Below are 25,427 nucleotides of genomic sequence, written 5' to 3' on the forward strand. Positions count from 1 at the left end.
GCCCAGTACCAGCATGTCTGCTGTGTGCCCTGCCCAGTCTTGGGGCAGAGTGAGGGTGTGGCCGGGCCGGTGACATGCTTCTCTCCCGCCAGGGGCCCATAGGATCTTCTGTGTGAACTCACAGCAGCAGGTTACTTGTTACCGTCAGGATTTCTCTGTTCAAGTTCTGAGGTGGAGCTGCCAGCCATGGGTGGGATTCCTGTGAGCAGGGCTGCCCTGGAGACCTGGACTGAGAGACAGCTCACTGCGGGGAGCCCTGGGTAGGCCACGGAGCTCACGGCCTGGAGTCAGGCAGACCTGGGTCCTGCTCCTGGCTTTGCCTTTGCCACTCACAGGGAAAGATCCTCTGAGCCTGGGTTTTCCCATTTGTAAAATGAAACCAAAGGATACCCTCTTCAGAGTTGTTGCAAGAATTAAACAAGAGGAAGTACTTGAAAGTTTTTGTTGTCTCTAAAGTTCTTCCACCAGGTAAACTCCTCTGCATCCTTTGTGAGTCCTTCCCCACCCCAACCCAGGCAGAACAAACCAACCTTATCCAGGGACCGGCCCCATGGCATAACAGTTAAGTGTGCGCACTCCACTGCTGGCGGCCCGGGTTCGGATCCCGGGCGCACACCGACGCACTGCTTGTCAAGCCATGCTGTGGCAGCGTCCCATATAAAGTGGAGGAAGATGGGCACGGATGTTAGCTCAGGGCCAGTCTTCGTTAGCAAAAAGAGGAGGATTGGCATGGATGTTAGTTCAGGGCTGATCTTCCTCACACACACACAAAAAAACAAACAAAAACCAACCTTATCTAGAGCCCCCACAGTGCTTTGCCCAGGCCTGTGTTATAGCACAGACCATGTTGTATTACAGCCAAGTGGCGAGGGTTGTCATGTATGGGTGTACAGGTTGTGTACTGTACAAGGATGCCTGGCAGGGGGATGAATAGGGACTGAAATCTGGCCTGGGCTTTGCTCACCAAGGCCTGGAATGGGTGCATCCACCTGGAAGAAGAGGCTCCCTTATCTAATTGGCACAAAAGCGCCATATAAACTAGTGTGGACTCGGGAGTGGAGCAGATATGGATTTGAATCCTGACTCTGTGATTTACTAACTATGGGTCCTTGAGAAAATTACTTACCCTCTCCAAGCTCTGGTCCCCATTTTTATAACGTGGGGATAGTATTATGCACCAAGTAACTAAAAGGACATCTTCTTTTGCTGCTGTTTACACATCTGTCTCTTCTTGTAAGCTCCGTGAGGCCTGAGACCATAGTTGCTACTGTGCCCAGCACAGTTCTAGGCACGTCAAGGGTGCAGGTGAATGGTGAGTGTGTGTGTGCGCTGCTTCTCCTGTGCTCATGCCGAGCCCGTCCCCACCACAGGTCTTCAGGGTGAGGCCATTGGTATGTTTGTGAGTATGTGTGCGTTGCACGCCCGTGTGCATGTACACACTCCGGAATTGGGACAGAGGATGGTAAGAGTGGCTACAAAATAATTTAATGATGTGGTTCTGTCTTGGGCTTCCAGTGTACGTGGAGCCCCAAGCTCTGCCTGCATTTACAGAACTCCTGAGCCACTAAGAACCAGACCCAAACTTTGTAGGCGTGGAGGGGATGAGAATAGGGAATCGTTGGAAAGGGTTCATCCAGGAAGGCCTGCTGGAGGAGGTGAGCTTTAAACTAGAGTTTGAAAGTGAGAAACAGTAGAAGCCAGGAGTGGGGAAGGGGCACTGCAGATGGAGGCTCGTACCACCTGGGAGGTCTGAACGCAGATCCTCCCCAGCTACCTTCCCCCGACAGGGGTTCAAAGCCCTGTGCTTTGGTCTGGCCTGGTTCACTTCGCCAGCCCTCTCTGGGCTCCTGCCTTCAGGTTTAGCCTAATGTCCACTACTGGGTCCATAGCCCCCAGAATACATTGATGAACCCCAGCTACCATGGAACAACGATCTGGGCACACTGTGGGCTCTGGCGTTGGGAGAGCTATGTCTCTAGGACATCTCCCCACGAGAAGGGTCTAGAGTATGGTCATGGAGGGCAGGTGAGAGGTGGTGGAGGCTTCGGGAGGCTGGAAGTCAGCAAGGCCGTCTCTAGTCTCTAGGAGTCAGGCTGACCGCTGGGTAAGGCAGCCAGGGCTCTTGTGAGGATGTGTCAGGGAAGCTTCAGGCTGCCAAGGGCAGGGCCAGTCCTCAGGCAGGCCTCTACAAACAGTCCCTAGGTGGCCGAGCGTCACAGGTCCCTTGAAGCATGCAGGAGCGCTGACCTTCCACAGGCACAGCTTTGGGTTCTGGTTCTGGGGACCTCTCTACAGACTCGCCTGTCTAACCAAGAGCTGCCCACCTCTTCCCGAGCTAGTGTGTCTGAGGATGCTAACTCCTACTCATCCCTCAGTTCTCACTCAGATATCACCTCCTCTAGGAATACCTCCCTGACCACCTTGGGACTGGGTTGGGCTCCCCCATGTGCTCCTATAGCAGCCTTCACTCTGAACCATGACTGCTGGTTACTTCTCTGTCCCGAGTACCACTGTATCCCCCATGTCTGGCAATGTGCCTGACACTTAGTAGTTGCTCAGTGAATTGGATGGATGGCTGATGGATGGGTGGGAGGAAGGAAGGTATAGGGAATATGAATACAGGCTCTGGCGCCTTACTGGGTTTGAACTTGATGGGTCCCCAAGACTCTCTCTGCTTTGGTTTCCTCATCTAGTAGAATTGAGATATTCGTACTCCTTATCTAACAGGTAGACTAGTTATATCGAATGAGCCAGAGTGTGAAGAGCGTAGAACAATCCCTGACACGTAAGAGCTCGGTGAATATTGCTTCTTGTTCACTATTAGAGAAGAAAGAGAAAAGCGGGATCAGGCCCGGTTGGTGTAGGGAGTGTGCTGGCGGAGAGAAATGGGGCAGGCTCCCCTGAGACGGCAGTTCTGACCATCTCCCCCACCCTGTTTCCTGTGCAGATGAGCAACAAGCGGTCCAACAGCTTCCGCCAGGCCATCCTGCAGGGGAACCGCCGGCTCCGAAGCAAGGCCCTGCTGGAGGAGAAAGGGCTGAACCTGTCGCAGCGACTGATCCGCCACGTGGCCTACGAGACCCTGCCCCGGGAGATTGACCGCAAGTGGTACTACGACAGCTATACCTGCTGCCCCCCGCCCTGGTTCATGATCACAGTCACACTGCTGGAGGCAAGGACAAGGGTGGGGAAGGGGCTGCTCAGCCTTGCGGCGGGGGGCGGGGCATGGGGAGAGGTGCCAGGAGGAGAGCTGAGATCAGAAGGGGAAGGGTGGCATCTTCGCCACCAAAAAGCGATGGTTGAGGAGCAAAGAGCAGTTGTCATTGCAAGTCAGGCCCTGTTACAGTGCATACAAATGTTATAACCCCTGGACCACAAAGATATTACAAAGATTATTACATCAAGCAATATTGGCTGCAGCAAAATCCCCATAGGACCACCCCCACCAAAAACAACAGCTGCAAAAACAATGTAATAAGTTCATTGAGATGGCGGATTTAGCCAGGCTAACTCATTGAAATCAATTTATTGTAGTTCCTCCCCGCTGAGTAATGCAGACAAGTCATTTGCTCCCCTGGAACTCCATCTTCCACCTGTGAAGTAGGAATAACCAGACTTGCCTCCTTCTCCCAGAGGACTCCTCTGTTTAGAGCGAGAGAGTGGCTGGCTGTGCTTTCTGAACAAAAAAGCATCACACAAATACACAGGGTAGGGAGGGTTTATGAACAGGTGAATGTGGGCTTCACGTATTCTGAAAGAACATTCTCCCCTTAGGGACTCCTCCGTCCCTATTGTTATTCTAAAAGTCTCCTGCTTGTGCAACAGAACCCAAAGGTGCCACTTCCCGAATCAGTGCCCATGTGTGAGGAACTCCGAATTCTTTTGGCTGTTCAGCCCAAGAACCTGGGAGCCCCCCCCACCCCGCCCCTGAATGGATGTTTGGCTTCCCATTGGTATTTTATAATCTCCCCCATTTCTCTTTCAGAGCGTCGGGCCTAATTACCACCCGGCATATGTTCTTGTAAAGTTCCTGCCGAATCAAATGACAGGATCGTTAAGCTTCATGGCATCCTCCTCCTCCTTCTTTTCTAAGTCAGAATATCTGGTCTGCAGGCCAGAGCTCCTCTGTTTGTTGTTATGGCTTCATCCAAGTACATGTTGCAGTTGTGACTGTGCTGAGATATTCTTAGACTCGTTCTCCAAACGCTTACTGTGTTGGTCTATTTATTAATGTCTATTTGAGGACCAATAATAATGAGCTGCCTTGGAAGCTGTATTTGCTGCCAGGCCACCCGCATTGTGTTAGGTGGACAGAACGGCTCCCCAGAGAGCACAGGGAGTCCAGCTGCTGGGGGCCTGAGCCATTCCCAGGCTCAGCCCAGGAGGTCTTCACCCGACACTGTTCCAGCTGTGCTCACTGGGTGCACGCTGGGCACGTGGCTGGCTCTTTGTGTATTTTATCACTTTCAAACCTCACGACCACCCTGGAGCTGTAGGCATTGGTATCCCCATTTCCAGATGGGGAAACCAAGGATGAGAAAATTCAAATAATTTGCCCAGGGTCATCCAGAGGAGCCAGATTTTGTGTCCAGGTTGGTTTCAAATTTCCAGAAAGCTCAGCTGTGTAAACTCGAACCACCAATCTAGAAGAAACTGGAAAGTGCTGAAATAACTGTTTGAAAGTCCTTGGACTAAAGCCCAAGGCTTTTGTTTTACATAGAATTCTAGTAATCTGGTTTTCTGATTCTATAACGGAGAGAAAATAGAAGGGGCATGGTGGGAAGCTACTGGAAGGGGCCCACTGCCAGCCAGCAATAGGAAGTAAGAAGCTAGTTGTAGTACCTGGTTAGCTGACAACCTGGCAGTATGGGAGAGGACAAAAGAAAATTTAAAAGCAGACCTGAATCTTAAAGAAACACAAGAATTTGGTACCGTTTAGTTAGTATAGGAGCGAAAACCCCCATCAATTGCTAGAGAAGACATCAGTGCTGTAGCCCAGATCAATACCTGAGGCATCCTTCAGAGGTTATACATATGCTCTGATTAAGAACATAGGGACATGAGTGATGCATTTTAGAGAGTTTCAAAAAAAAAAAAAAGTTAAAATAAATACCCTTTTAGGGCTTAAACAAGTATGCTTCAGTCATCTGCACAATCAGCGTGTATGGAGTGTTGGTGAGGAGGCAAAGAAATTGGAATTGTGCACTGCTGGTGGGAATGTAAAATGGTGCAGCCACTATGGGAAACAGTATGGCGGTTCCTCAGGAAGTTAAACATAGAACTACCATATGACCCAGCAATTCCACTTCTGGGTATACACCCAAAAGAATTGAAAGCAGGGGCTCAAAGAGATGTTTGTACATCTATATCCGTAGCAGCCTTATTCCCAGTAGCTAAGACGTGGAAGCAACCCAAGTGTCCATTGGTGAATGAATGGATGAGCAAAAGGCGGTCTATCCATACAATGGAATATTAGTCAGCCTTATAAAGGAAGGAAATTCTGACACGTGCTACAACATGGATGACCCTTGAGGTCATTACACTGAAATAGTGAAATAAGCCAGTCACAAAAAGAGAAATACTGTGTGATTCCACTTATATGAGGTACCTAGAGTAGTCAAATGCTAGAGATAGAAAGTAGAATGGTGGTAGCCAGGGACTGGGGGGAAGGAGAATGGGAAGCTGATGTTTAATGAGTACAGAGTTCTGGTTTTACAAGATGAAAAGAGTTCTGTGGATGGATGGTGGTGATGATTGCACAACAATATGAATGTACTTAATGCCACTGAGCTGTACGCTTAAAACTGATTAAGATGGTAAATTTTATGTTATGTGTATTTTACCATCATTTTTAAAAAATCAACTTATGTGGAATTGCCTCATCTCCCAAGTGGGTATGTGAGTTATTACTGGAATTAAGGTTTGAAATCCTCTAAACTCTTCCTGCTTAGTACCCAGGAAGTATGGGCAGAGACTGTGTGACCATTTTGTGAAGAATTTAACATAAAATAATCAAACAGAAGTAGAGTAAGAGATAGTTGAAAGCTAGGTTGGGCACTGGCCGTAGGGGCGTCCCTCATTCTCTGAGGAGGAAAGATGACAATTTCCAGCAGAATTCCAAATCTTTCTGAATGTCAGGGATCACAAGAGGGGTTCCTGGGGAACTTTGCACTTAATAACAGGCCTTCTCCATTCTGTGCTTTTATCCAGATTGCCTTTTTCCTCTACAATGGAGTGTCGCTGGACCAATTTGTGCTGCAGGTAACCCATCCACGATACCTGAAGAACTCACTGGTTTACCACCCACGGCTCCGAGCACAGGCTTGGCGCTACCTGACATACATCTTCATGCATGCAGGGTGAGTACCTGTCTTCTTTCACTCTATCAAGAGTCCCTATGGAGGGGCCGGCCCGGTGCCTGAGTGGTTAAAGTTCCACGTGCTTGGCTTTGACGGTCTGGGTTTGTAGGTTTGGATCCCAGGCAGGGACCTACACCACCTGTCAGCCATGCTGTGGCGGTGTCCCACATACAAAATAGAGGAGGATTGGCATGGATGTTAGCTCAGGGCTAGTCTTCCTCCTCAAGCAAAAAAAAAAAGAGGAAGATTGGCAACAGATGTTAGCTTGGGGCGAATCTTCCTCAGCAAACAAACAAACACAAAAAAGAGTCCCTATGGAAAAATAAATGGTCCAGATAGCTTGGATTGAAATATATTTTTTAGTTTATTTTTATCTACCTGGACAAAGGATTTGAGGTGGCTTCTTGAAACTCATTTCATACCAAAATATATGAGTAAATTATTGAGAGTGTATGGGAAAGGGAAAATAGAGAAAGGAAAGTGCTAAAAGCTCTTGGTGAGATCAGCACACACATACACAGCATGTAGTTCTATGTACTTGCTAGATAGGTTACAAATTTGTTCTGAGCTTCCTAGTCCCCAAAGCAAAGAGGGAAATATGGTCAGCCACCAGGTTCATTGTCTATAAACTGTCTGTGTGTGAGTGCCCCCATAAGCGAAATAAAGGACAGATTTTTTTTTTTTTTTTTTTTTTTTTTGTGAGGAGATCAGCCCTGAGCTAACATCCGCCAATCCTCCTCCTTTTTTGCTGAGGAAGACGGCCCTGGGCTAACATCCGTGCCTATCTTCCTCCACTTTATATGGGACGCCGCCACAGCATGGCTTACCAAGCAGTGTGTCGGTGCGCGCCCGGGATCCGAACCAGCGATCCCTGAGCCGCCGCAGCGGAGCGCGCGCACTTAACCGCTTGCGCCACCGGGCCGGCCCCAAGGACAGATTTTTTTTTAAATCACCTTTCTCCCAGAGTGGCCTCCCTATGTGATAAGAGTCTTCCTGAAGAACTCTGGCAATACTTACAGTTTCTGTTTACAGAGCCATGTAGCCTCTTTTGGGGCTGGAGTGCAATCAGTTCTCACTGGTCCTCCTACCCCATGATAAGGACCTACCAACTGGCCAGGTGACCGCCCAGGTCCAAGTCCCTTGAAGAGCACGATCTTGGCTGGAGATAGTTGTTACGTAGTAGAAGCGCTGAGAAAGCAGAGTCTCCGGACACCAGACCTCTATGATGTCTTCTATAGGCTCTCCAGAGAAGTGAAGGAGCTCACTGTTAGCCTGGGAGAAGCCCTGGGGTGCCTGTCCCTGGGGTTGGGAATGGAAGAGGATCACTCTGGCCCCCATGGCTCCAGCATTCTCATTCCTCAGCAGAAAGACCCACTGTGGCCAAGAGGGAGCCCACTGTGAGCCTCCCTTCCTGCTGAGCCTCTGTAGCGGGCACAAGAGCCAACCCCTAACTGGCTGCACCTGCTGGGGAGGGGGCTTCGGGGTGAGGAGACATCTCGATGGTTACCGATGGATGTTTCCCCTCTGAGCCTTGGGGACCATTAGTACAGGCTGTTTGCCTTGCTCCTGTGTCCCAGCTTTGATCTCACAGGGCTAAGGAGCAGAGTGAGGGGGGTGCGTCACACTGCCATCTTCTCATGAGCCAAGATCTGGAGACAACAGGAACAGCAGGGACTTCCTTGCCCAGGCTGCCCAAGCCTGTGGCTGCACATGCGTTGGGTCTACCTGCCTTATTTCCAGGACTGCCCTCTGGCCTTCCCTGGCCAGAGGATAGGGAAGGGGTGAGAAAGGAAAATGGACAAACCCTCCAAAGCTTTCTTGTCCCTTCTGTGCCTCCAGGAGCTGGAAGCCAGGAGACCGCAGTGGACAGGGCACAGATGCTCTCAGCTGAGGCCCATGGGGTGGCCTTGCGCCATTCTCTGCTTCTGATGGGGCGATGCCCACCAGGGAGAGCCCTGGGAGGATTCTCCAGGTCTGTGACTTTGAGGGAGGCTCTTGGCTGGTGCTGCAGTAAACAGGAGATAAGGATAACTGGCCAGCATCTGGGGAGGGCCCAGCAAGGTGACCTATTACTCAGGGACACACTCTGGGCCAGGGAATCCAGAAGTCACTGTGGTAAAGAAGAAAGAGCTCAGATTGGGAGGCAGGAGCCCTGGGTTCCCCTCGCCTGGCCTCTTCCAGTCTCGGGTTCTAGGCTGTAAACCAAGGAGGTGGGACCAGAATACCTCTAAGGTCTCTCTGACTAGGAGTCTGATGCTACCCCCCAGCTCCTTTCCAGTGAATTTGTCTGACACTTCTAATCTAGAATCCTTCGGGTAGCACACTCGGTGGGGACTAGAAGATTCCAGGCATGGTGGGAATTCTGGACAGAGCCTGATCTGTCTGAGCGACCTCACAGGTGCCCTCCTGAGGAAGCAGGTGCCCACGTGTCCCACACGAGGCACAGCAGGTGGCCTCCAAGTAGGGCCCTGCAGACCCTGCAGGGCTATGACCAGCCAGGATCCAGACCCCTCCTACGTGCTCTGTTACCCTATAACTTAAGCATCTCCAGGAGCTGTCCAGCTGCTGTAGGCTCAGTTTAAATGAGATAATGGGTGTTGAAGTGCTCTGTAACCTGGAAAGCACACATTGATGTGATAATAGTAATGTTACAGTCTTTTCTGGTAACATAGGCACTCAACTAGACACTCCATTCAGCAACAAGATCTGGTCACAGGTGTACAACAGTGTAAAAAGAAAGGCAATCACAGGGTAACAAAAACCAATCCTGAGAGTTTTGGGACAGAACAGGTTCCTTCTCACACCAGGAAGGAGAAATCCCCTCTGAGATTTTAAAGGATGACTTGAATTATTAAGTTCTAAGAGATATCTTTAATGTTTGCACTTGTTTTGGAAACATTTTTCTCTTTAAATATCAGTTCTCTTACAAATACAATAGTGGGCCAGAGTGTCCTCCTGGCCTGGTGAATGGAGCAGGTCCCTCACATCAGAAACCTGGGCTATGGTCCCAGCTGCCACTAACCAGCTGTGTGACTTTAAGCTGATCAGTGCCCCTCTCACTGTGGCAAGTGCAGATACTGCCAGTCACTGCCCAGGCCCTGCACTTGTGTTCCTGTCCCCGCTGGCAAGGAAGGTGTGGAAGGAATGCTCTTTCCAGGTGGTATATCTGCATTGTAATTCCTTCCCACCCAGACCGTGAGCTCCTCAAAGGCAGGTATAGGGTCTTGTTCACTGCTGGATCCCCCAGCACCTTGTTGAATGAATGGATGGATGGATGGATGAGTGAATGGATAAGTGTGGTCTCCTTGTACAGGATAGAACACCTGGGACTCAACGTGGTGCTGCAGCTCCTGGTGGGGGTGCCCTTGGAGATGGTGCACGGAGCGACTCGCATTGGGCTTGTCTACGTGGCCGGCGTAGTGGCAGGTAAGCAGGTGGGCCCCGGGTCCGCAGGGGTAAATCTCCCCAGGGTGTCTGGGAGACACGATGGAGTTGGGCAAGCCCCAGGCTTCCAGGGGACCCAGAGGACCCTCATTGTCAAGATTCCTGACTCCTTGGGTTGTCCTCCAGGCAAATCTCCCCACCTCCTGGGGAGGCTGGAAAGGAGAAGGAGGGAGGCATGTGATGGCAAAGGGGAGGAGAGCACAGGATTTGGAACGGGCAGACTGACTGGAGTGACAGCCTTGATACCACCACGTTGTAGCTGTGTGGGCTTGGGGAAATGCCTTAACCTCTCTTGGGCCCCGTAGGCTTTAAGAGGGAACTGATGAGATCTTCCTGTAGGGTGTTAGGAGGATGGAGTGAGGTGACAAGTGGAGTAACAGTGCTATGTAAACTGTGCAAGGGCACAGTGAGATCCCTATAGGGACATCCAAGGTGTGGGTGGAGCCAGTACCTCCGCTGGCCAGGCCAGCACCTGTACCCAAAGGGAGATCTTGCTTCTGCCCAGGCCGGCCACTTTCCCCTTGACTGACCCACTGCTGTCAGGAGAGAGTCTGGCCTAAAGGTAGTGGGCACTCATGCCAGCCAGAGGAGTCTGGGGCCCCTGGCGGACTCGGCTCATGGGGCAGATGTTCGTGGTGATCATGCCTTGTGGATAGTGGCCAGCGTGACTTCCCCCTCCCCATCCCCAGTGGGAGGTGAGGTGAGCTGGGAGAGCAGAGCAGATTTCTGCAGGGAAAGTCTGCACCAACCGGACTTCTGAACAGAGGAATTTCCCTTGTGATGCTTCCAACTTTATTGCTGGCTTTTTTTATTTTACAAGGTTTGCCGCCTCAGCTCTTCACTTTGACAGCTGTGCCCGAGGGAGCTTTGTGTGTATGTTTAAATAAGATCTTAATCCTTTCTGAGTGGCATTAGAGTTGTCATCAGGAGAGCGGGACAGCATCGGCCTTGTAAACAACACGCAGGCAGGGACCCTGGGAGGAACTGAGGTGGCTTCAGGAATTGAAGAGGGAAGGGTCCCACCCCGCCCACCCCACGCACACTAGGCTAGTCTGCTGGTTCGTGAGCCCCCAGCCTGGGATATTGGCCCAGCCCCGTCTCCTTCGCTTCTCTATGTGCTGAAGTTAAAAACTTAGCCACCTTGGACAGCACCCATGTAAGCTTCTCCCAGAATCCAGCACCTTCCTCATCCTTGAACAAAGGTCTGATGAGTGTCTCTGTGTGCCAGACTTACTCAGCCACCCACACACCCCCAAGTCTTGACATCTGGGGATTTATAACCACATTTTCCATACCTAGATACTCAGAGACCCAGATGGTTAACGGCGAGGAACAGGAAAGACACTCGTAACACTTGCAGTTAGTAGTCAATTAGGTGGGAGTGCCAATAACCTAGAAGACAGAAATAAGATTCAGAATGACTCAAGCTTCCCCAAAAGCAGATGACACGCAGCGGGGAGACAGTGCAGGTATCACTTCCCAGTGATACTAGTGCAGAGTGGGATGATGCCCAGACAGAAGGAGGGCTCGCCAACTAAATGGGAGAGTGTGAGGTTGTGTTGTAAAGCAAATGACATGCACTTTTCTGTCTGAGTCATTGATCCAGGCCAGAGGGCACTCTGGTCACCACATATCATGTCATTGATCTCCAGGATTGAGTTAATTGATCCGCCTGCACCCCTTTCTCACTCTCTGCTCTGTATGCATCCCTCCTCAGGGGAGGGCTAGTTCACAGACAGCCAGACCCTGACTGGATAGCCAGTAGTTATCAAGTGCCTGCCCTGTGCAGGCTGTATTTAATCCTTACAACAACCCCATGGGGCAGGTACTGTTACTGTCCACCTGTTACAGAGACAGAAACCGAGGCTCAGAGAGGCTAAGTGACTTGCCCAAGAAGGCACAGTCATAGGTGGTGGAGCTGGGGTCCACCCAGGCTGTCTGACCCCAAAGGCTGTGCTCTAAACCACTACCACAGTATAAAGAGAACCAAAAGGCAGGCCTTTTCCTTTGTGCAGATAATTTATTGTCGGAGTCCGAGGGAGATGTCTTAATAGACATCTGGCCTCGCTCTCATTCCTGCCCAATGAGGATACTCTAAATCCAAGGCCATCACGTTTTGTAACAATGATAGCTAACCTCTGCTGAGCACATCTGGTACTCCGGGCATGCGATAAAGGGGTCACGTATGTTATCTCCTGTATTCATCACAACAGTCTTATGAGGTGGGACTGTCACCCCCATTTTATAGGTAGGTCATAGAGATGAAATGACTTGCTCAATTTATTCAGCTCAGAAGCGCTAGAACCAGAGTAGAAAACCTTCCTCCACCCTGTACTTCTAACTATGCTTGAAGCCAGTGTGTATCTCACTTCTGGCTGACAATTATATGGCTAACAATTTAAATACTTTAAAAATGAGTATCTTAGGGCCGGCCTCGTGGCTTGGCGGTTAAGTGCGCACGCTCTGCTGCTGGTGGCCCGGGGTTCGGATCCCGGGCACGCACAGACGCACCGCTTCTCCGGCCATGCTGAGGCCGCGTCCCACATACAGCAACTAGAAGGATGTGCGGCTCTGACATACAACTATCTACTGGGGCTTTGGGGGATAAAATAAATAAACAAAAATTTAAAAAAAAAATGAGTATCTTAAATGCTCCCCAAGCTTTAATTATAAATTATGTAGATTATAAGGCACGTGTGCCTCCCCTGAGCCTAGCTTGGGGTTTGGCACATGTTACGTCACAAATATTTGTAGAATAAATGGAAGAATACATAAATAAATAAAGTTATATTGCTTAAAGGTAGATGTTCTGCCAATTTTTACTTGGATTTGTTTTTTTATAACGGCCGAGGGAGGTGTTGGAGAACACCTGCTTTAAATTTCCCAGGCTAAAATTGTCGCAGCTGTACATTATGGCAAAGTCACCCATTTATCCGCATGCTGGTATGGACCCAGAATTTTTTTTGGAAAATTTATAATCCTGACTAGAACTGGTCCTTTGGCCTGCTGCCGTGCAGCGGGGTGGTGTGTCCCTCCAGCTTGCTGTTCTCTCCCTGTCCTCGGCCCCCACGACCTGCGTGGAATTCCTACTGGCCTTATCGAGCTGACATCTATTAGGTTCATAACAGCTTGTCAGGAATCCTGCCTGGCCCAGGCTCCCTGCTCTGGCATGGCCTTTATTACCATATTGATATGTGTACATACCCAGGTTTGTATTTGATCTCTCCCAGTCCCTCTAGTCCAGGGCAATTTGCAATTACTTGAGGAAAGTCTTTCTGCCACAAATGGAGAGTATGTGGGTCCAGATTGTTACCTTCAAGATTCTAGAACCAAGATCCCAACCTCAGACCCTGCCTGGATCTTAGGCTAAGACTCGGATTATTGAATTTCTGATCTGGAAGGAACCTTTAAGGTCCTCTCCAGTGGGTGGCAAACTTTGCTTCCCAGGTCCCACCACATTCAGCCAGAGCTCTGCTCCGTGGGGTAGGGGTATAGGTGAAGCTGCCTTTGAAAAGAGGGTTTCACTGCTCAAAAGTCCAAAAAACCTTAGACCTCACTTCACCGATGTGAAAACTGAAGCTCAAAGAATTCCAGAGCTGTGCCCGAGGTCACATAGCTAGCCGGCCACGCCCCCATTCCATACTCCTGCCACAATCCCAAACTGACCCCTGGTCCTGGGGTCAGGACTCCAGTCCTGGGTAGGGTGAGGGAAAGGTCAGTGTGTGGAGGCTGGACCCTGGAGGCTTCCCTGCTGCCTCTCTGCCCTGGTGGATTGCGCTGGGGAGGCTGAGGGAGCAGAATCTGGGCTGGTTTGTAGGGACTTGCACCGAGGAAAGAGGCCAGCCCAGGGAGGCTTGGGCTTCCTCTGTCCAAACGGTAATTAATGAGGAGAAGCTTGGGCAGCCAGCCCTCCGCAGCCCTGCAATGCAGCCTTCCTAGCCAGCCCCGTCAGGAGAGCGTGGGAATCCTTTGTCATGCAGATCCCGCTGCCTGCCAGATTGCCACTCTGGGATTTTTTTTCCTGTTATATATGGCTGACCCCGTGGCTAGGCAGTAAAAAAAAAAGAAAGTTATCTGACAATAGATCAATACCTAATTAAAGCTGGAGGGAAGGCATGAAAGGGGAGAAGAAAGATTTATCTATCGTTGCCCTGGGAGGGGAGAAGGACTTGGGAGTTCTCAGTTCATGACAGTTTGTTTTTTCCTGGGAGATTACATCCCCCTTGAGACCAAGAAACTGTTGTGGGGATCTCTTCCTTGAAGGATCTCAGTGAGCCGAGGAGCCTTGGGAGAGGTGAAGTGGGTAGGTGGGGAGGAGGCGGATGATGTTACAGGGGCTCTCCATGCCCAGGGTTGTCAGGAGCTCTGGTTCCTGAGCTGAGCCCTCCGTCCCTATAGAACCTGCAGAATTTGGCCTTCCGCCTGTCCCTCCTTTCTCCACCCAGGCAGCCGCTAATTGGCTCTTGAGCCTGCGGGCATGTTCCAGTGGTGATTTCTGCACACTCACCCAGGCCAGCCACCTCTCTTCCTCTGAGCCCTGGGCTCTACCTCCCAGTTATTTTTAGTCTCCCATGTCCTTCCCTGGAAGCCAAAGCATTGATCACACTTAAATGAGACCAGAACAATACATTTCCCATCTCCTCTCTGCGCAGCTGCCCTCCCAGGATAAAAGTTTGTCATCCCCCAGACGAAGATCGCATACCCTTCCTTTCCCCCAGAGGGTGTGACATCATCTCTCTCTCTTCCCTGGGACTTTTCAAGGACATTTTTCCCCCAGAGAAGCCCCATTGGCTCTGGAAATCCTGTTGGCTTTTTGTGATTTCACTCGGCTGGAGGAAGGTTAGAGGTGATGCTAAGCAGGTTTCTGGATGCTGTTGAGCAGAAAGAGGGATGGTAGATGGTGGAGGACCTCTGTACCAGTTTGGGGAGTGGCTGCTGTCGAGGCCACGAGCAGGGCTTTGTGTCAGGCAGACCTGGCCTCAAATCTTGGTTCTAGCCCTTCCTACGAGCTGACTCGGGGCTCAGTCTCCTCATCTCTGCAATGAGGCTACTAGCACCTGCCTCCATGGGGTGTCTGGGGGATTAAAGGGGAGAATGTAGGTAAATGCTTGGCCAGTGTCTGGCACACAGTGCCCCATAAGTGGTGGCTTTTTGTGCAATAACTACTGCTATGATTTTTGTTATTGCTCAAAACCCTGAGATAGCACAACATGAGGCAGAGGTTGGATTGTCAGGCAGACGATCTGGGGTCACAGTCCAAGTTCTACTTTGGGCAAGTCACTTCCCTCCGTTGAGACTTTGTTTCCCACCTGTAAAAGGAGAAGTTTGAATCAAATGGTTCCTTCAGCCATAAATTAATCCTCTAGGAAGCTCCAAGGCGACATGGGATCAAGGGAGGAAGAGACGGGGCCTTTTGCTCTGGAGTCTTACCCCCAAGGCTGTAGCATCCAAGGGCCTGGGGCTGGGGTAGGGACCCCATTCCAGCCTTCTTGAATTCTCGATCTCTCTCTGTACCAGGGTCCTTGGCGGTGTCTGTGGCTGACATGACCGCGCCAGTCGTGGGCTCCTCCGGAGGGGTGTATGCGCTCGTCTCTGCCCATCTGGCCAACATCGTGATGGTGAGCACTTCCTGTCCCAGCCGGCCTTTCCTGGCCTCCCCTCTGCCATCACTGAGCCCAGGCATTAATGAGCTGGAGCTGGGTTTCGGATCCTTCCACTCTCCAGCCCAGGCCCAGCAAGCGCCAGGCAGACCTGGCTGGTAGCAGAGTTCACAGACATTCCTCACCCTGCAGGCCCATTTCAAATGGGGCCCTTCAACATACAGTTCATATTTTCTCCAGTCATGGCTTTGCTTGTGAATTTGCCCATCTCCCTATTCTACCTCTTTCCCACTCGGTGACTTTAAAAAGTGTTAAAATTCAAGGCCGGCCCGTGGCTTAGCGGTTAAGTGCGCGCACTCCGCTACTGGCCGCCCAGGTTCGGATCCCGGGCGCGCACCGACGCACCGCTTCTCCGGCCATGCTGAGGCCGCGTCCCACATACAACAACTAGAAGGATGTGCAGCTATGACATACAACTATCTACTGGGGCTTTGGGAGAAAAAAAAGAGGAGGAGGATTGGCAATAGATGTTAGCTCAGAGCCGGTCTTCCTCAGCAAAAGGAGGAGGATTAGCACCGATGTTAGCTCAGGGCTGATCTTCCTCACACACAAAAAAAAGTGTTAAAATTCTTGACCACTAGTATGCGTCATAATTGTAATTCGTTGTTTGTCACAGATTGTTAAAAGGGGAGCAACCTTAGAGATGATCTCATCAAAAATCTCAAATAGGAAAGGAGGCTCTGAGAGGTTAAATGATTTGTCCGAAGTCACAGTCAAGTTTGTGGCAAAATCAGGACTTGAACCCACATCTCCTGACCACCATTCAATTGTTGTTCCCCTATATCAGCCTCTCACGGTGGCAGGACACCATCATTCCATTTCTCACGCTCTCCTTTGCCTTTTCCTGAAAGGGAATTCAGTGTAGCGGTTAAGAGCAAGGGCTTTGGGGCCGACCCCGTGGCTTAGTGGTTAAGTGCGCACCCTCCGCTACTGGCGTTTGGATCCTGGGTGCGCACCAACGCACTGCTTGTCCGGCCATGCTGAGGCCACGTCCCACATTTAGCAACTAGAAGGATGTGCAACTGTGACATACAACTATCTACTGGGGCTTTGGGGAGAAAAGGGGAAAAAAAAGGAGGAGGATTGGCAACAGATGTTAGCTCAGGGCCGGTCCTCCTCAGCAAAAAGAGGAGGATTGGCTTGGTTTTTAGCTCAGGGCTGATCTTCCTCACAAAAAAAAAAAAAAAGAAGAAGAAAAAAGAGCAAGGGCTGTGGAGCCAGTCGGCCTAGATCTGAATCCCAGCTCCCCGCTTCCTAGAGTGACCTTGGGCAAACTACTTAACTGCTTTGTCCTCAGTTTCTGTATCTGTGAAATGGGATGATATGTGATGAATGAGATAAAATGAAAATAACCACTCAATATAAACGTTAACTCAATTCCCTACTCCTCATAGAAGAGGCCTGGGTGGACTCAGAATAGAGACGAGGTCTTCAAGGCGAGAAATTGGAATCAATCTGATAGTCTCCAAGAGGCCAAGGAAGACTGCTTCCTTGTTTGGAAGTAGTCTGAAGTTTGGGGGCTGCAGGAGGAGTCACTGGCAGTGCTTGGTTAACCCTGCCTAATGCCCCTGGTGGCCTGGGAGTCTCCAGGCAGGGCCCGGGTATTACTCATCTATCCCCAGTGCGTGGCATAGGGCTGGACACGTGGTTGGTGGTGCCCACTACATTTTGGTGAATGAAGGAAAGAAGGAAGGAATGAACAATGTCCAGAAAAGGCATAGCTTCTCTTTGGGGTCCTCCCGCCCTCACCTCCCTCTTCCATCACTATCTTCACCACGTCGCAGATGTGTGAATGCTCAGTTACAGCAGGTTTTGGAGTTCCTAAACTCTCCCACTTCCTTATTACTGCCACTATCACCTGCCCCGCTCCTCAACATTAGCCTTTTTCGTTTCGCCAAAGTCCCCTTTGTACACTGAGAGAGAGAGAACATGAGGGGGAGAGAAGGAGAGACAGACAGACAGACACTGACTGCACTTGCTACTTGCCTGAATTTTGCAACTTCAAGTGAGCACTTGGAGAGATACAGCAGGTGTGGGAAAGCCTGTGTGAATGTGCGAATCTGAGTGTATGTTTGTGCACGTGTGTTACACACGCACATGGCTCGGTCTGCCAAACCTGGGAGCACAGGGCTGCCTCACATGGCCCCTTAAATGGGTCATTCTGTATCAGTGCCACAGCTTTCCCCAGACACAGCTTTTCCTCTGAATTCTTCTTCCTCCCCTCCCCCTCCCCCTGCCCCAATTCCTTTCTGTAGGGGAAGGAAATGCTAATGTCCCCCTCCCATTCCCCCCAAGATGTGTATGTGTATAAGGGGATAAACAAGCACAACTAAGAGAACATGGGAGAGAAGAAACAAACAGGAGTTCGTCAAGATGCCCTGTTTCCACTCGCTTCCCCACTGCATGGGAAACAGCCCTGATGCCCCACAAGTTCCCACGGTGAGGGCAGACCACCCCAAGAACCGCGGGGTGGGGCATGGGGTTGAGAAGGGAGGTTTTGTTCCAGTTTACACTTCTTTCTGGCAAGTAGCCCGTGGCCTGTGGTGGTGGAGATGAGCAGTCCCACCGAGAGCCCATTGCCCTTCCGGAAAGACATGGCTTTCCCTGGCCAACTGGGAGCTTTGCAGTCCCCCAAGCATGATATACTGTAGCCTTCCCGAGAAAGATGTGTGGTGCTTGTTTGACAGTGTAGAAAACCTCATTTTCTCATGAGAAGGATCGGTTTCCTTTCATCAAGAGGCTACCTTTACCCGAAGTAGCTCAGCGTCCAGCAATTCAATGATGCATTGGGTCGAACCATATGAAATTACCATCTCTTTGTGTCAGAAGCGTTTAAATATTGGCAATTTGATGTGGTTCAACCTAGTAGATAAACTATTGTTCTTAATTCCAAAATAAAGATTTGGCCTGTGCATATACAATAAAGCAGCTCGTCAGGACAGAAAGGAGAAAAAGCATAGATCTGACAGAAAGTCTGGATTTGAGTACTAGTGTCCTCATCTTCGTAACTGTGAGTTCCTTAACTTCTCAGGGCCTCAGTTCTCTGATCTGTAATCCCTTCCTCACAGTTGTGAGAAAGACGTGCAAACAGTGGGTGTGAAAATGGTTTCCATGTGGCAAATAAACGTACAGCTGGGAGATCCTGTCTGTATGTGTGTTTTTGCATGTGTGTGTGTTTATATATATTTGTATACATGTAATTTTGTATTTTTATAAATTCTGCCTGATATCTGTACAGAGAACGATCAGCAAATGTGTCCTTTTTGCTTCAGATACAAAATAGAAAAATGTTTAACACTTCTATTCTCAGGACTGTCTGTTTAAATGAGAGATTCTGCCTTACATCAAAGTATGTCTTATTTTCCATAAAAACACTTTGAGTTTCAAAAAGCTTGCAGTTTACATCAAGGGATTAAATTCAGAAAATATTTCAATAAAATATCTGGATGGCATAAAAGACCTATATTCAAGACTTCTTATTTTAAACACTAGAAGGATAAAGATACACATAATTAAATAATTTATTAATGGCCTTTTGCTGGGGCCCGTTGGCCGGAGTGCCATTTTTAAATATACAAGATATTTACCTACACTCTGCTCCATATAATAGACGTTTTCCTAAAATGTTTGAGATCTGAATTTTTGCAAATTGAACCATATGATCAAAGCACGAGGAGAGATTGTTGTCTGAAAGACACAAAAGATCTCTATGTTATAAGGTTCCCTTTATTGAGTAAAAATCCTTTTGTAGGACAAATAATCACTCCCTAACTTATCCATATTATGCTTTCCCGTTTCCTGTGTTGGATTTTCTTGAAGTCATTTGACAAGAAACTGTTTCCACCGGGAATATGGAAAGCTGTGTTGGAACGGAAGCTCCCTGCCTGCGTTTTAGCCTCTGAGCTCTTAACTGGCTGGGGGAGCAAGACGCCGAGGGGACGGGTTACCGCCTTGTTTGCTGTGGGTGAGTTATCGTCTCACCCTGTGAGGCTCTGGGAGAAAATGAAATTAAAGGGCCTGCAAAAGGTTTGTATTCTCCAGGGGCATGCAGGCTTTTCAACATTTATAGCAGCAGCAGTGCTGGCTGTGTGTGAGATTTTTTTCTTCTCTCCTGTTGTTTCACTGTACTCATTTTATTGGAGGGAATAGTGGGTCGGGAAAATGAGGCAGCTGGTCAGAAGGGGTGACTTTCTAGTTTAACCCCTCAGCTGCTGGGAGATTGGTCATTTACTGACTTTCGCTCAGCTTTGGGGGCAGCTGGGGCAGCCAGCAGGGACAGACAGCACAGACAGCACGTGACCCTCTCTCGGAAGTGTGGATGGACACAGCCTTGGACTGGGAACCCTATCAAGCTTGCCATTAACTCACTGTGACCTTGAACTAGCCCTCTTGGACCCTCAGTTTCTTCTTCCCTAAAGTGCAGGGCAGAGGGTGTGACTGAATCAGCTTGGCAAACTCCTTTGCCTTCAGGGGCCGGGCAAGTATTAAATGAAGCTGGCCTGGGGAACACTGTGGCAAAATGGGGGCTCACCACGCTGTCCAAGGTCACTGAGATTCAGAAGTTTTAAGGCTGCTGTGCAGGGCAAACTCACTGTCTTTTTCTTGGGTCTAGATACTAATATCAGACATTTATATGATGCTTGCCATGTGCTGGGCAGTGTTCTTAGTGCTTTGTACATATTAATTCATTTCACCTTCACAGCAACCCGCGAGGTAGGTAATTGAGATGGGTGCTATTGTTATCTCAAACTTAGAAATGAGGACACTAGAGAAAAAGAAATTCTGAGCCACCCACTGATGGTCTTGCCGGACCAAAAATATGGACAGTGCTTTCTGAGACAGATCCCAGGTAGGGCCCAGAGGGGCCATGGACCTCAGCTGAAGGAGAGAGCAGCCAGTACATTCTAGATTTACTTTGCCTGATGTTATCATTCAGAACACAGTGAAAGAGACACCATCTTCAGGTAAGATATTCAGAGGGTTTTTATGAGGAAAAGAGATCTTAGAAGTGTTCTATATCACTTTTAAGTGTGGTCAAATATACATAACATTTATCATCTTCACCATTTTTAAGTGTACAGTTCAGGAGTGTTAAGTACATTCACATTGCTGTGCAACCATCACCACCATCCACAGAACTCTCTTCATCTTGCAAAACTGAAACTCTATACTCATTAACCAACAACTCTCCACTCCTCCCTCCCTCTAGCTCCCGGCAACCTCCGTTCTACTTTCTGTCTCTATGAATTTGATTACTCTAATCACCTCATATAAATAGAATCATAGAGTATTTGTCCTTTTGTGAGTGGCTTATTTCACTTTGTATAATATCTTCAAGTTTCATTGAAGTTATTCCATGTGTCAGAATTTCCTTCCTTTTGAAGGCTGAATAATATTCCATTGTATGAATATACCACATTTTGTTTCTCCATTCATCTGTCGATGGACACTTGGATTGCTTCTACTTTTTGGCTATTGTGAATAATACTGCTATGAACATAGGTGTCACTTTTAAGGGAGAATTAAGACCCCTAGGTGGACATGACGGGGAAGCAAAACCTGGCCGGACAATAGTCAGAAGAACTTTTCAGTGATGGGAGCCCAGGAGGTGGTGAGCTCCCTGTCAAGGGCTGGAGGGCCATATTGTCAGCTGCTTGGCAGCAGGTTTCCCTTTGGGAGGAGATGGTCCATCAGGTGACTCTCAAGGACCCTGCCATCTTAGGGTCTCAGCCCTGAGAGGAGCTAAGGGGCCGCTCACCATCAGGTAACTGAGCTAGCTCGAAATGGGTTGCCAGATCTGGTGGAGGGCACCAACTCCCGTTTTGTTCTCTGTGTCCTGTGGGCAGACACCAGCAGGGGACAACGTTGTCCTGCCATCTGCTTCTTAGCACAGAACATATGAGCAAGCAAAGATTAGACTTTCCCACCTCAAAAGGGGCCGTGTGTCACCCACCTCGCCTTTTGTGAAGAGGGGCTTGCCAGTCAGTGAGGAATAATGGGGGAAAGGGAGGCAACGGGTAAGAAGCCGAATGCTGTGGATTTCTCTCTCATTTTGGCAGCTTCCCTGCATCCTGCTTGCTCAACTAAAGCTTCCATAGACGTTATTGTACGTGCCAGTGTTCAGGGCCTCTGTAAAGTTTAAGGCGTGTCCCCCCAACGTCAAAGGAGTGTGAGACGTGCCCCCCAGCTGGGCCTGAGCCAGGCAGCAGAGGCAGAGTGGGTGGGTGGGAGGGAACAGAAGCCCCTGGCTGTGCCCAGTTGTTTCCTTCCCTAGGGCTGATGTTCCAGGAAGATTCCAGGCTCATTTCTGTGTGTGCACACGTCTGTGTAAACGGAATAGTGCTTTGAATGCACTGCAGGAGTGCCCCTCAAAGGAACCCTGTGGCGAAGTCTTTTGTAAAGTGAAAAATCCTTTTGTAAGGTGGATAATTGTACTCTGTTTATCTGCTTTGGAGGTTCAGAGTGTTCAGAGATTCTCAGGGGAAAGAGGGGTTTGTTTGAAGGCCATCTGGCCCACCCCCTTTCCAATGCCCGATTCTCTAGAGCATCCTTCCAAGTGATACGAAGCCCCCGTTTGAACCCCTCAATGATGCGAAACTCACGATCCTCCAAGATGGATCATTCCTTCTTTGGACAGCTCTGCTTATTAGAAATGGAGACTTATCCTGAGCTTAAAAAAGTCTCTCTCTGAAGTTTTCATCCATTGAGTCTTCCGCTCGCAGGTTACACTGAATGTGCCCTTTCCTTGGGTTGACTCACTTGTTACTTGACAACAATGAACTTGACCCCTGAGTCTCCTCTTCGTTCATTCCTCATATGCAGGATTTTGAGTTCTTTTACAATCTTGATGGTTCTGCTTTGAGTTTGCTTGCTTTGCTGTCCTGTATCCCTTTGCAACCGTGGGACCCAGCAATTAATGCAACTCTCAGGTGTTGTCTGTCTGTGTAGAGGAGACAGGGACTTTCATCTCCCCAGATCTAGATTCTCTTCCTCTGTTGGTGCAGCTCAGGAGCTTTTATGCCAATAAAAAACTTACCATTGCCTAAAATCTCAAAGCCGGGGCCCGCCCGGTGGCATAGCGGTTAAGTGCACACACTCCGCTGTGACGGCCCCGGGGTTCGCCGGGTTGGGATCCCAGGCGCACACCGACGCACCGCTTGGGAAGCCATGCTTTGGCGGCGTCCCATATAAAGTGGAGGAAGATGGGCATGGATGTTAGCCCAGGGCCAGTCTTCCTCAGCAAAAAGAGGAGGATTGCCAGATGTTAGCTCAGGGCCAATCTTCCTCACACACACACACAAAAAATCTCAAAGCCATGCTGGCGTGATCTGCGACTAGGCCACAACCCCCTCATTCAGGACTTAATGGAGATCATTTTTTTAAATGTCAGGTTGTCTTAAGCTAAATACATCTGCAGAGGAGTGGTCTGATCTGGAACTAATGAAACTCTCTCCTTTTCCCCTAGAACTGGTCAGGCATGAAGTGTCAATTCAAGCTGCTGCGGATGGCTGTGGCCTTGATCTGTAGTAAGTACTAAGGAGGCAGGCTTGGGGAGGGAGCCCTGCATCTGGCCTGGGGGACATAAAGATGGCACAGTCCCTGCCCTCCAGGGGCTTGTGGTCAGGGAAAAAGAGGGAGATGTGTCCACAATGTGCAACAAAGCAGGGATGTTATGAGAGAAGTCTGGCTTGCTATGCTGCTTCTTAACCTTTCTCAAACTTTTTATTGACATATAATATGCAGACAGAAAAGTGCATACAGGATAAGTGTCCAGCTCAATGACCAGATCAAGAAAAATGACTCTTTAGTAACCGTTTGAGTCATGGAGTCAATCCTTTGAGGTCTCCTGTAGGAAGCTAGAGACTCTTCCCCAGAAAAATGCACATATGCGCGCATACACACGCACACACACTAAAACTTGCAGTTTAGCAGGTTCACAAACCATAACTCATCCGTGAACCCCTCTGTGCAGGGTGTGGTGGAGCCCTAGTCGGGAGAAGTCAGTTCTACCTGCAGAGGTCATGTTGAGTGTTAAAGACAGGCAGGTGTTCACCAGGTAGACAAGGTGCAAGAGGGCGTGTCGGGCAGAGGGCAGCAGGAGCAAAGACATGGTGAGTGAAGAGTCGAGGTCGGCAAGTCAGTTAGTTAAACTGACCTGTGGGGTTTGGGACTGTGTGTAATTGTGTTAAGAGATAATAGGAGTCCGATCATGAAGGGCTTTAAATGCAAAGAGAGAAATTGGACTTCATCCTGAATGCACTGGGAGGCCACAGGAGGGCTTTAAACAAGAGTTACTGACAGCTTTGGGCTTTAGGAGACCAGTCAGGCTGCAGTGTGGAGAAGGAGTTGAGTGTAGGGGGATGAGACCAGAGGCCAAGAGGCTCATTCCAAGATGGAGAGAGAGGTCTGAACAGAAGTGAGGGAGGCAGGAAGAGAGGAGAGGGAGCACAGTCTCTCCTTCAGTCCTCACAACAGGGCTATGAAGAGGGAACTGGTATTAGGCTTAATTCCCAGGTAGATGCTTGAGGCTCAGAGAGTTAAGTTCCTTGCCCAGGGTCACCCAGCTAGAGGTGATAGAGCCAGAATTCAAAGCCAGCCTGTGCCATTTCTAATGCCCCACACTTTAGCCAAGCTGGACAGGGGCACTTTGACTGTCTCTGCCTGGGCCAGCCTCCTGCTACGTGGGAAAGAAGAAGACTGGGCCAGAACAAATAGGGGTGGAGGAGGGGCCTCTGGGCTCCATGTGAATCCACTTCCACATCCCTTGCCTTGTACTCTATGGCTTTCAGGGCTCTCTGGTCTCAGTTTCCTGGATGGGGTCGGAGGATCTCTAATTCCAGAGAGGACCTTCCAGTCCTAAAACCCACAGACTCTTTGAGCCAGGGCAGTGGGGGTTAATGGGGGACAGTGGGTGGGGGCAGAGATGAGCATAGCTTTCCTGTCTGCTCAGACTCTGAGTTTCTGTTTGCAAGGAAGGGAAGAGAAGCATGAGTCTTGCTGTTTAAAAAAATCCAACTCTGAGCATCATAAAAACTAAACTGCTGTTTTGGAGTGGGGATCAATGTCTTTCAAACCTCTCTTGTGGACCCCAGGGCCTGAGGGGTGGGGTGGGTGGGGGAGGATACAGCGTCCGTCCCTGGCTGCTTCTTTTCCGCCATCTATCGGCCATCCTTGGAGTTGCAGGGCCCAGGCCAGAAGGTTAGGCAGTCCCCCCCGGAGACTGAACGTCCCTGGAGTTGCTGGCACCCCTGGAGTGGTTACGGTGGAGAGAGGCACACTGGTTAATTAAGTGGTAACTGAACAAGTACAAAATTCCCTTCAAAGGGCTTTCGTGCAATCTGTGAAATTTGCCTTGGTTTCCTCATCTGTAAAACGGAAATGGGAATACCTGCCCTCGCTGGTCTTCTGGTGCTGGGGTAATGAAATGGCACAGTTCCCACACCTGTCCTCTCAGGAGAGTATGTCCCCATTGGATTGGCTGACCCAAGAAGTTCATGCAAAAAGGATGGACTGGGGAGTGGAATGGGACATTTTAGAATCTGTTAGGAGATAAATTCCAGCACTGTTGGGATTATTTACTTCCATTCCTTCTTTGCCGTTCTCTCCCTCCATCCCTTCCTTCCAACCACAAAAACACTGATTCTGAGAGTTTTCTACGGGTTTTGAAATAATACGTGAAAATGCTTTATAAACTGTAAAGTGCTAGCACATATTGAAGTTGTTGTTAATGTTCCAGCAGTGCAGCCTGGTACGTAGAGACTGAGACTTTATACAAATGGGGAACCTGAGCCTCTAAGACTCATGACCACAGGAGTGCAAGGGCCTTTGGGCTTCTGCACCAACTGTTCCCTCTTCCTGCAATACTCTTCTTAGGGTCTTCTCTTGATAGTCACATCTCTGCTCAAATGTCACCTCTTTAGGGAGATTTTGTCTGCTTCCCCAAACTAAAGAATCCCCTTCTTTA

The 25,427-nt window shown here is 49.5% G+C and overlaps 1 protein-coding gene across 2 annotated transcripts in view; it reads left to right on the forward strand.

Moving 5' to 3' along the window:
* Positions 1 to 25,427, forward strand: part of RHBDL3 (rhomboid like 3) — a 47,888-nt gene that overhangs the window by 18,380 nt on the left and 4,081 nt on the right. For both annotated transcript variants that reach the window (XM_058560339.1, XM_058560340.1), the window contains 5 exons: positions 2,948 to 3,172; positions 6,211 to 6,359; positions 9,673 to 9,785; positions 15,321 to 15,421; positions 22,929 to 22,989. In XM_058560339.1, the coding sequence (XP_058416322.1) occupies positions 2,948 to 3,172; positions 6,211 to 6,359; positions 9,673 to 9,785; positions 15,321 to 15,421; positions 22,929 to 22,989 (649 nt within the window). The remainder of the gene's footprint in view (positions 1 to 2,947; positions 3,173 to 6,210; positions 6,360 to 9,672; positions 9,786 to 15,320; positions 15,422 to 22,928; positions 22,990 to 25,427) is intronic.

This window comes from Diceros bicornis, chromosome 18 (genome assembly GCF_020826845.1).
Source record: "Diceros bicornis minor isolate mBicDic1 chromosome 18, mDicBic1.mat.cur, whole genome shotgun sequence".
Taxonomy (NCBI): Eukaryota; Metazoa; Chordata; class Mammalia; order Perissodactyla; family Rhinocerotidae; genus Diceros; species Diceros bicornis.